Source organism: Paralichthys olivaceus, chromosome 12 (assembly GCF_024713975.1).
Source record: "Paralichthys olivaceus isolate ysfri-2021 chromosome 12, ASM2471397v2, whole genome shotgun sequence".
NCBI classification, from domain to species: Eukaryota; Metazoa; Chordata; class Actinopteri; order Pleuronectiformes; family Paralichthyidae; genus Paralichthys; species Paralichthys olivaceus.
The window spans coordinates 4658452-4670696 of NC_091104.1; the positions used below are offsets into that span (position 1 = coordinate 4658452).

At 44.9% G+C, this 12245-nt stretch overlaps 1 protein-coding gene across 1 annotated transcript; it reads right to left on the reverse strand.

The window, feature by feature from the left end:
- Positions 1 to 430: 430 nt before the first annotated feature.
- On the reverse strand, positions 431 to 11749 carry trmt61a (tRNA methyltransferase 61A). Its single transcript, XM_069535538.1, has 4 exons — positions 11496 to 11749; positions 10253 to 10598; positions 5032 to 5298; positions 431 to 1064 (listed from the first exon to the last, which is right to left on the reverse strand). Exons 2-4 carry the CDS (start codon positions 10581 to 10583, stop codon positions 766 to 768), a joined length of 897 nt encoding a protein of 298 aa, XP_069391639.1. The 5' UTR covers positions 10584 to 10598; positions 11496 to 11749; the 3' UTR covers positions 431 to 765.
- Between the last annotated feature and the right edge of the window lie 496 nt (positions 11750 to 12245).

Sequence of the window (12245 nt, forward strand, 5' to 3'; positions counted from 1 at the left end):
TGAAAGTTCAGGGAGCAGCTTGTGCTTTAGACTCAGTGAGTTCAGAACGTTTAGAAATTAAATTATGAATCAAGGAGTTGTGCTGGTTCCTCTGTTGGCAGAGAGAGATTATTAAAAACGATGGGATGTAAAGATCCAGAAAAAAAGGAGTACGTTCAGTTTTCTAGAGGACGTTTGTTAACGTTCATGACAGCTCAGAGTCCTCTGATGAAAACCGTGATTCAGTTGAAAGCTCCTGAAAACGTTCTATTGAGTTGGGACGACATGACGGCTCCAGAAAAGTGAAGCCAACACGTCTTGCTCGCCCCCTGGTGGCTGCCTGCAGAATACTCCTTAATACTCCTGCCTCCTCCATGTGAGGGGGGATTTGAACCTTTCATTGTGTTTCATTACAACATTCAAGTGGTTTACGATCAAATGAAGAAAACGATTTATTTCTTTTGACACATTTATTGTTTTCATGTGAATCCAAAAGTGCAAAAAATAAAAAATAAAACTGCTTCTGCTTTTAAAAGCACACAAGATTCTTCTCAAATTAAATTGCTGTTGATTTTCACTGTTGCTTGATGCAAGCCACCGACCGGTGCCAAATGACAGGAGCACAAAATTATGTAACACAGAACTGTAAATCCTTTTAGTGCTGCAGTGCCAACAGGGACCAAGAGAAACCTGGTACCCCCGCTGGATTACCACAGTCTTATAAATGTACAAGGGAAGTACGGATTATCAACTGCACGAGAGAAAAACCACTCTGGGTTCTGAGCTCTAGGTTCTGGGTTTGGTGGCGAAGGTGAGGTAACCCGTGTGACCCGGCATCTCTCTGGGAGGCGTGGTCGTCTTCAGGGCGATGGAGGCGTGGTTTGGCGCCTGCGGTCTGGCGTCGGGCTGAGTCGGAGCGGAGGGGTCGGGCCCGAAGTCGGGCAGCGGCAGGGAGACGGTTCTAACGTCGTGGACTCTGAGCAGGACCTCCGAGGTGCTGATCTCCTCGAAGCCCTGATCCGCCAGAGCATCGCAAGTCCTCTGAACCTGCTCGATGCACGGAGAGAACGAACACACCCGACCTCCTGCAGAGAGAACGAGACGAAACAAATTCAGTCAAAAAGCGAATTAGATCAGGAAAGAGGTGGAGCCTCCCGATGTTTGCTTTTTTAGATTTTAAATTTACGATTGAATGAAATCAAACCCAGTTATTGATCCGACTCGTGATCGAAACTTTTCAAGTAACGCCGCTCTATGAAAATGAACCTTCTTTCAAATCTGAGGTCGTCTCAGATTGTTGTGGTGGAGGAGAGGTTTGTAAAGATGAAGCCATGCAGGACTCCACAGAATCTACGATGATCTGGTGACGATCCATCGAGAGGAACCGTCAGTGTAGCTGCTGTGATTTACTCCTAAAGATCAAGACGAGCTCAGGTCCATTTAATCCAGGACCTGTTTCCTGGGAACAGGAGAAGCTGACTGGACGTGGGATTTCCACCGAAACGCAACGTTTGGGGAAAAGGAAACAATTACACAATCATCCTCGCCTCAGTTATTTTGGCCAACACGCTCATGACAACCAAACAAGTCATGTCTCAAGAACGTGAATCCAAGATACATGTCCTCTCTGTCTTCTGACACGATTATGCTTTTAAAACAACAGTCATGGACAAAGAAAAATAATCCAAACCAGATTTGTAAATGTAATATGGACTGAAGGAGGAATCTTATTCCCTCCAGGGAAACTCAGGATACTACAACTTCTAATAATAATTTGTTTTTCTTGCACCCAGACGCGCTTGGAAAAGCTTTTTCTTCCCCTAACAAAGCAGACCTGTGACCTGTCCGGCTCCAGACTGAGGTTTGTGGATCATCAGGGGATGAGTTAGAAAACAGATCGCCTACCGGCCCCGGCCTCTCGTCTCTAAACCGATCCCCGCTGCGATCACAGCAGGAGGCCACGAGGAGCCGAGTGCACTTTCACCGGCTGACCTGAAGAGTAAAGAATGCGACTCGGAGCAGTGCAGCTGGACGGAGATGAGATTAGAAGGAATCGAGTGACAGCGAACGGAGTAGTGTACTCGTGGGTGTGTTTCAACACTAATGCAGATCTTAAATTAAACTTACACTTGTTTTGCTTCTCAGTCTCAGACCTGCCTCTGAAAACAAGATGAACCATTCAGATTCCCGTGATCTTCACATTGTAGTTTCAGTGACACCCTCACCCGCTGGTTTCTTTGTTTAACTTCCAGAAGAGGTAAAAAAAAAAAAAAAAAAAATCTTCTCAACTTCCTCGCACAGGTTAGCACGAGAGCTAGGCTAACGTCAGGGGCGGGTCTTTTTCAGCTTCAGAGTAAAGAAATAACTCGTAGTTTGTAGCTTCTCACTTCAGAGTCACGTGTAGAGAAACGTCACTGATGATTTCTGCAGCTTCAGAGCTTTTCCACACACACACACACACACACACACACACACACACAAAGTGATGTACAACTACAACATCCTTTCACAAGCACAAACTATTAGTGACCCAGATTTGATCCCGTACACTCCCTGTTTCATTACTAATGGAAGACGCAGAGGTGCCTGATGGGAGGTGAATGAATCTGCGTTCAGAAGTCAAACTTGCAGATTGACTCAGTGAGCTCATGATGGAGGGTGCAGCCCTGTTGTAAGTTCTTTGTGTCTAATAAACACCGCAGGATGTTTCAGATAGCAGACGTTCCTTCAGCCAACAGGACCAGTGTTCTCCCCCCCGACGGCCATAAACACAGCTCGACGGTCTCCCAGCAACCAGCGCGAACACAGGGAGGGGTCGGGTTGATGATTGTACGAGGGGCCGTTATTAATAGTCTCGACTATCAACCGTTCGTTCACTTTACGTGCATGGAGCTGAAGCACGATGTGTTTGTGAGGCTCAGGGTTCTCGAGTTTGTTTTCTGGTGTTTGCTTTAAACTTGCATAATAAAGACTCCTGAGTCCTTTGAGTGGCGGAGAGGGAGGGTGAGAGAACAGCTGAGCACAGGGACAAAACGTTCACTGAATTACAACTTAGGAAAAAAAAAAAGGGGGGGGGGGGATATTCCACTGCAGATCTCAGCCTGAGAGAAGATCTGCAGTTACATCATTCGGTTTTATCATCACAACCCAAATGATTAATGATTCGTCAGAGGATGGAAACTATTTTGATGATCGATCAAGCAAAATATATGTGTCACAATCTGTGAATTCTTTCAGCGCAGCTTCAAAGAAAAACTGAAAACTCAAGAAGTTTAAAACATTATCATGTAAAGTTTTCATGTTGTTCAAGACAAATTTAAAGACATCTTCAGCAGATTTATTGATTTATTTATCGGTCAGGATCAAAGTATCTTGAGTTTTTGTCTTTATTCTAGAAGCATCATGACCTAACTTTTGGAAATGAAATTCCAATAATGCTCGAGGACGTAAACAGGAAGAAAACGTATTTATTTAGCTCATATTTCTTCAAACTGGCACTATTTAAAGTACGCCGATTTAGCCATGAGCACTTCCTGTTTGCAGTGGACACATGCAGACAACCGGCACCAGATTGTTTTGATACTAAAGAAAATGTAAAACTCGATGATTCTCGGGAGCTTGAAGCAGAAGCACTTATAAACATCTGAGATAAGGGTATTCTTGGAAAGTACAAATCCCACTGTCTGAGTTGTGTCTGTGGCTGAGAGGATTTTACACTCAACGTTTCACTCTTTTTGGTTTTTGGCTGTCGAAGCGTTGCTCAGCTTGGCTCCGGCTCTCCGGAGAAAACATCCAGAACGAGCAGTGGGAAGTAAATGAAGCTTTTCCTTTTGGAGCCACAATCACCAGCTCTCTCCCTGCAGCATAACCCTGTATGGTCATGGGACTGCTTAGACGATGGCCACTCTCTATTTATCTGTATCTTTACGTGCGTGTGTATGTGTGTGCGTCTGTGTGTGCGTCTGTGTGTGTGTGTGTGTGTGTGTGTGTTGTATGCTATGGTCTAGCTCATGAAATGTGGCAGTGGCACCATAAAAGGGATTCAGAGAGGAGGTGGGAGAGAGTTGCAGAGCAGCATCTTCACTCCTGCAGCATTCCTCTTCATATCGGGGCCTGGTTTTTAAAAACCATGATGCATTCATGTGCTCTAGGAATATTTGCTTTCAGACTCATGCACCACTGATCCTGTGCACCACCTGTGAGCTGTGTGAGTCGGTGATTGTTTTGTGAATAATAATTATACGTCATTGCCATTATTATTTATTTCATTGATATAAAAAAATATTTGTCAAAGTGTTCTGGATCTCTGTCTCTGTCACATCAGACAAAAGTAACTTCAGCCACGATGCAACAGACACATTATTACCCAATTAGACAAAATACAATTTGGATCTGACCTCTCGTCTGTGTGGTGATTCTTAGATAAACAGCTCTGAACGCGCCCGCGAAGCGTCTCGACGTCTTTGAAAACAAAAACCGCATCAGTGCCCATGGGTCTGTTGCTCCAGCTGACACGCACGTAATCTGACTTTAGGTCTGAACTCTGAACCAGGGAGCGGCCGACCTGCCCGGACATGCTGCAGGTCCCGGGGTTGTCACAGACACCACGACAAACTTTCTGCATCGTCAGCTTAATGTACATTGTGGTCCTGTGAACTCACACACGCTCACAAGGTCGAGTGACGCTGATGAGGATCGATGGTCGCTCTGCTGGTGCAGAGCGAGGTGCTGCAGTCATGGGAGGGGGGCGGGGGGGAGGAATTCTCAGGCTGGTATTTTAAAAAAAGATGCACAGTCATGGTCATGATGTTCCTGCTGCACCAGGATGATTCAGAACAGGAGGCGCTGACTGGTCCTCACATGACTCTTTCATACATTAAGGAATGAAACCAAACAATGATCGGATTTACTTTAACCCAACATCTCTGTCCAAACAATAACAAAAGACCTAGTTTGATGACGTCGTGAAGCAGTGTAGGATCATGGGAGTTTCAACGATGTTGCTGGTTAGCAGTGTGTTTAGTCAACAGTCTGATTAAAGGTGCGTCTCACCTTGTCTCTTCATTGCAGCCTTGGCGTGCCGCACTGCCTCCCAGGGGCTGGGGATATCCAGGAACACAGCGTCTGCCACGCCGCTCACCCCGAACCCGTCTTTGCACACGTCCTGGTTCCTGACGGTCACCAGGTGATCCACGCGGTGCTCCTTGAACTCCTCGGCCACCTTCTCCGCCCGCTGCTGGTGAAACTCCACCGTGTGCAGGTGACCTGTGGGGGCGATGGTGCGCAGGATGGCGTGGGAGAGGGAGCCGCTGCCCGTTCCTGCAACACAGACGCCACAGGGAGGATGAAACACGTTCATCTGTAGCTTTATATCTATCAATGTATCGTGCACATATTCAAAGATCACAATTTGTGTCATCGGGCTTAACGAGGTGCAACCTCCTGTTTTCTTAAGCCTCAATAAGAGTAAAAGTATAAAACTACAAACAAACAATGGACAATACAAATCAGCAGTGGAGAAATCTGAGAGCAAGAAGGGAAATCGATCACTGGTTAGCACGATGGTTAGCACGATGGTTAGCACGATGGTTAGCACGATGGTTAGCACGATGGTTAGCACTGTCGCTGCAAAGCAAGAAGGCTCCAGGTTCAAATCCTGGGCTGATGTCTTTCTGTGTGTAGTTTGTATGTTGACCTCCTGCCTGTGTTTTCTCCGGCTTCCTCACACATTCCAAAGTTAATTGGAAACTCTAAACTGAACATAGGTGTGAATGTGAGTGTGTATGTTGTATGTAGGCTCCTCAATACCCTGGCGACCTGTCCTGTCCCCGCCTCTCGTCCAGCGTCAGCTGGGACTGGCTGCAGCTCCTCAGCGACCCTCAAGACGATGAGACGACAGATCAGTGAGCGCTGCTCTCAGACTGAAGGACCTCACTCGGGATTCAAGACGTATTTCACCAGATGAAGAAAAGTTCCAATCCTACATGAAGACCCGACACTGGGACATTGTTACGTCTCTAAAATGACGTTGGGATTTTTCCTCAGTCGCGTCACAGTCACAACAAAAGATTCCCAGCTGTTACCACAACACACAAACACCCACATTTTCACACTGCTCGTCTCTCTCCTCTGGCTCATAAGTGGATGCTACATTTCTGAGTGGGCCTTCTCTGCTGGGAAGCAGCGGCGTCGCTCCTCCTGCGCTACACAATGAACGCTAATGTACAGTTTGTGAGAGAGAGAGTGTGTGTGTGTGTGTGTGTGTGTGTGTGTGTGTGTGTGAGAGATTTTACAAAAGAATAACCCCGGTCATGTGACCTGCAGTTACGTCTGGCGGAGCGTTGATGCTTGAGGCCAGCACATCCCATCCTCCACACCTCCCTCCTTCTCTTCACATTACATCACCGCCGCCTTTGTTCGCACGGCGACAAAGAGGGCAATGTTCACCCCACAGCCGCGCTCTGCCTGGCTACAGCCTCTCACTGCTGCACAGGACGGTCTGAGACTGCTAATGGGCAAACTGTGGACTGATTTTGAAGTAAACCAAAAGGAGAGAGGACACAGAGATGGAAACAAACAGATTGAAAATTGGGGAATACTGAAAGAACTGTCCCATACAGAGAGAGAGAGAGAGAGAGTGTGAGGTCGACGTTGTTGGAGAAGGACTAACGAAATATTCAATTTTCATTTAAATAAATCAAATTGTTATGACTGAGGAGCTAGAAACAGAAGATACTGTATCCATGCCCCGAATTTACTAAATGAACATCGACTGCATTGAAGAAGACTTGAAACTCTTGAGACAAACTCCTCAAGAAAATGGAAAATGAAAATCATAGACTTCCATAAAAACAACCGGTGGAGTCGTCGGCTTCACATTCACGACCCAGAGTCTTTGTCCACGTTCATTAACAGTCTATACTTGTCATTTGTTAAGTAATTCATTATAAAACAAAATAGCTGTTTTGATTCATCAAACATTTGTTAAGGCACTAAATCGACTTCTGCAGCATTTCACAAATATATGGCTCTGCAGGAACACGGCCATTTTAAAAGCTCATATAATCCAACATAACCAGGAACTGCAACCTCACACTGTTCTGTTGTTATACAGACGGACATGCAAACGCTCAGACCCATCGTCATCTCTAAATTTGACTGTAGAGAGAAGACAGTCTGCCGTGATCTCGATCAGCCGACTCAGGCTTTACGCTCATGGGAATTATTTCATTTAAATATATGATGTGAGTGCAGGTTTTAAACTCTCTTGTATAATTGGCAGAAACTACATTTTCAGCTGAATCTGGACGAGCATGAATTTGATAAAGTGGATCTGATGTTTGTCTGTAATCGGTCCAAATTTACGACAGGCCAGTCGGTCCAACCGAGGATTGTCAAGATAACGCAGGACTTATTATCCTCGGTTTCCTCATATCCAAGCTGCTGCACGCTGCGCTTCAGGTCAGGGACGTGATCATAAGACACTCAGTGCCGGATATTAGTCAGACTGAAAAACTGCCAAATATAGACGGAGAAAAGCAGAAGTTACGATCAGATGTGACACAAAACGAGAAGGAGACGTGTCGTACGTGTACTTTTACGAGACTGAAGGAAAAAGAACATCAGTGTTAAACTTAGAGAAACACCCTGAAGACGACACAGAGAACCAGTGTTGTGCTCTCGGTACTTCATGTCATAAAAAGGAAACTTGGGAGCATTAAACGGAGATTGTAAATAAAGATGGATGCATCGTCTCCACACGTGGCCACGATCACAGTTTCCACAGTTTTGAAAGACATATTTCTCCAATGAGGATGAATTAACCCTAAATGAGAACTTTGCTTTGATGCTAAACGTAAAAACAACCGGTGACTCACACCAACGACTCTAATCTGCTGTGAGAACACGGCGTTAAGACAGCGACTGTACGAGAGGAAGCAGCGATACGAGAAGTTGCAGACACTGTGGGGGAGGGGAGACTGAGCGTGAATTGAACTGTTGACCTGAACTCTGAATCATCTCTGCTTTCTGTTCTCCATCACTATGAAATACACGGTGGTGACCGGCTGCACGAGGAGTGAAACCAGGACAGCGGTCAACGAACTGAATTCCCCTGAAGGCCATTTACAAAGTGAAAGTTAGAAAGTATCTCTTCCCATCGTTGACCCAGTTTGGGCTCTGAAGACGTCAGTGTCTTTGCAGAAAACCTCCCGCTGTGTCGTGCACGTGTGACTTCATCTGGAGGTCATGTCGGAAAACAGCTTGACTTCATTTGTAGAATCCCCGCTGAGCTGTTTTCCAGTTAAAATTTGAAATCGTCACCTTTTGAAGAGCGAGTTCCTCCTTCCGTTATGAAGGTCATGAACGTGAACAGACCTTGGGTTGTGTCAATATTTACTGAGTACACTTGCACTGGACTCGGCTGATGCGAAACACCGATAGAGGAAAGAATAAAACATGCAGCCACTGGACCACAAGGAGAGATTTCTGGAACGACCTGGCTCCAAGGTGACTCCTCCGCATGACCGAATGCTCCTTCAGCCGGCTCGCCATGTCGGCAGAGAGAGAGAGAGAGAGAGAGAGAGAGAGCGAGCGAGGAGCCGACATGTTCATACAGAACGTCTCCTCCACAGAACAGAACCCTACTGGTTATTAACCACCGGGCTGAACGTGATGAGTCACCACAGTAGCGCACAGACACCGGTTAGCAGCACGCTGGTTCATTACGACTCTCCAGTGTTACATGCAGCTAATGAAATGCTACGTTCACGAGGTGGTTTAATGAACCGAGCTTTCGATCTGCTCAAACCATTACACATTACCAGAGCGGTGGTTTTATTCTCGTGCACGTTCATGCACGTTGACTAATAAACATCCGAAAAGAAAGTAGCAGAGCAATTCGATACCGATGCAGATAGTGCAGCTCTCCTCGTGCAGCTGCAGTGCAAGTGCTGACTACACAGATCCCCCACTGAACTCATCCATCACCCCTGAGACCTTTGCAATCTCAACTCTCTCTCACACACACACACACACACACACACAAGGTTCACCAAGTACAATCAATGACGTGACGTGTGCAGAGCTGCCAGCAGTAAAATATGATGTAGCACTGCAACACACACACACACACACACAAACATCCTCTCCCATCCCCCCACCCTCGCTTCGCTTTGACTGGGAGAAACTAGAAAAATCAACACACTCCAAGAGATTGCAATTTAACAAATGGAGATGGAAGACGGAGCTGAAGGCAAAGCACAGATCGAAGGAGATGACTGGAGAGCTGGGGCGGAGGTCAGTAGAGCTCATGCCTCCGTTGAGGCCCAACAGTCTCATTTAATTCAATTCAAACACTCAAGCTTTCCTAGATAATAAAATACAGGCTGCAGTGGAACAGAACGCCTCGTGCCCCACCTCAAAACGCAAACATCATAAAAATGAAATGCTGCTGTCGGGTCGTGAAACAAATCAAAACGACTTCAAGGCAAAGCTTCACGGACGCTTCTTTAATCACGTAACAATGGAACATGACTGATTCTGAGAATGAACACAGGATACGTTCAGCTTCAGTCGTCAATTTCATACGTGTCAAACCAACAGATGTGGTTCCACTGTGAACAACGCAGGCTGTGTAACGGTTCACGATTCAGTCACTCTTAACAAAAGCCACACCAGAAGTATTCTTCATTCCTCTGTCTTGACAGATCTGAGACCACAACAGCTAAACTGCGCCTGAACACATCCTGCGTCGACACTGAGAGGAGAGCCGCTGCTTTCACTTGGCTTCTAACATTAACATTTAATCAGTCATTGAACATTTATGAGTCACATCACGGCCTCATCGTGGAGTGTTTGGTTTCCATTCTGGAGCCGCGTGTTTGTCGCAGTAGCCATTTAATGTGATGGATGCAAAATGTTTTTGTTTGTGTCGGACGTTGTCGTTGATGAGAGATGTGATCCAACTGTGCGTTCTGAAGGAATAACAGCATCACTGGTGGTTCTTGGTTCACCTTCCAGGCTGCTAACAGAAGCTCATCAAATATTAATCCAAACGTTCTTAGCAGCATCTACCCCGTGATTATTCCGGTAAAATGATTTTTCTTCTCATATCTGAATGCGTTACTTCTGTGGTGGTTGACGTCCAGCTTCTCTTCCTATGTTCCATTAAAAACACTGCACCAAAATGTGATATTTTCATTTTAATTTAATTTGTGCGTTCTTTCCTTGTTGTGTGAAATCTACAGTGATATGAATCTGAATCCACGCTCACCTGACTCGCAGACGATGGATCCCGGCTTCAGCTCCAGCATCATGGTGATGGTGGCGATGTCTGTGGTGTAGAGGATTTGTGTGCGGTGCGGCAGGGAGACCGTCCACAGCTCGGGCGTCGGGTGAAGCACCTGCACCCACCCGCCTTTGCTGCAGGTGACCTTCGACCCATAACGCTGGCCGATCAGGTCTGTGGAATGGCGAATGGCTCCGTAGCGGGTTTGCGTTTGGGCGCCCTGCTGCACCTTGACGGGCATCAGGGAGTCGTGGCCCAGGTAGACGATGGCGACGTCCCCATCCTGAATGAAGTCCGAGTACTCAACAAAACTCATGGTGAACACGTCGCTCTGCAACAGGGACGCAAAAGATGGAGGCGAGTTTATGAACCAATCACAACATGGAACAATATGAATCAACACAAAGAACGTTTAAAACGAAGAAGCACGAACTTCTCATGGTTTTATTTATGAAAGAAACAAAAATTAGTATTTACATATGTTCAAATGAAGCTTTTTATTGGGTTGAGCCCATTTTACACTTGGTAACTTCCTCATACATTATTTTTACTTTATTGCACAGGAAACAATCAGCTGGATTCAAGTGACAAGACATCATGTTCATTGTTTATTTCTTAATATACAGAAAATCACCAGGTTTCTGAATCTCCATCGTCCATGTCTTTGTGTCGTCCTATAATAAATTAATGTTAAAGTCAAACTAAACAGATTTCATGTTGCATAAAAAACTTTCTTCTGTCATCTTCCCTGTAGCTTTTAGCCACAACTGATGCTAACTGGCAGATTATCCACTGTTGGGAACGGCTAGCTAGCTAGCTAAACATTAAGGGTGTTGTGTAAAACTTAATTTAAAGTTTACAGACTATTAACGTCACGTGTGACTTCACACACAAACTGTCATGACACCGAATCACTGTGAGTCTGTGCTCTTCTACTGACGAGGCTCAACATGCTAACTAGCCAACATGCTAGCGTCAGGTGGTCGGATTTACATGTTATTAATGTTTTATATATATATATATATATATATATAGGTTATAACTTATATATAAATATATAAGTTATAACCTCAATCATTTAAAAAGTATCAGCACGTAATGACAGTGACGTCATGTTCCTCTACTCAACAGATCTTATACGTTTGATGCTCAACATGCTAACTAGCCAACTTGCTAACGTTAGCTGCGGTTCCCGGTTTAAAAGCAGAGTTTAAAAACGCTCGCTCACCTTGTCCGGAAGTGACGTCGGTTACACCTTGATACGAACAAACACTGACGTTAGTAGACAACAGACAGTCTGTCTGTGTGTGTGTGTCTGTGTCTGGTTGTGTGTCTGTTAGCAGCCACTGTCACTGTTTCTCATTCATTTACACACGTGGTGTTGTTTTCACAGGAAGTTGAGTGGATGAGACCGGAAGTGATCTATAATCTCTTTCCGCTCACACGGTCCATTCAAAGCGGAAGTGCACATGATTTGTAGATCTGCGAAATATACACACACACACACACACACACACACACACACAATGTAAAACTGAGATGTTATTAAAATAAAAATCAATTTAAGATTCAAGATTTGTTATTTCAGTGATGTTTTTTAAAACAATCCTGATAAAAAAGGTAAATTCATGAACATTGAGTATAAATATTCAAGTATTATTGAACATGACAGAAAACAATATTATCAATATTATTATTACTCCAGACTTATTATAGGATTGCACATCAAGATAAGAGTGGACGCCTGCTGTAGACGGTGCATGTACACATTTGTGTCCCACACACACACATATATATATACATATATATATATATATATATACACACATATAAATATATATATATATTGCTTTATTTATTTTCTAACCTTCTAACTTTGTTGTGTTGTTTGATTTGTCCTGAGTCACTGGATTCTTGTGACTGAACATCAGATTTGATTTGATTCACCAGGATCGTGTTCCTCCGTTTCATTTGTCAT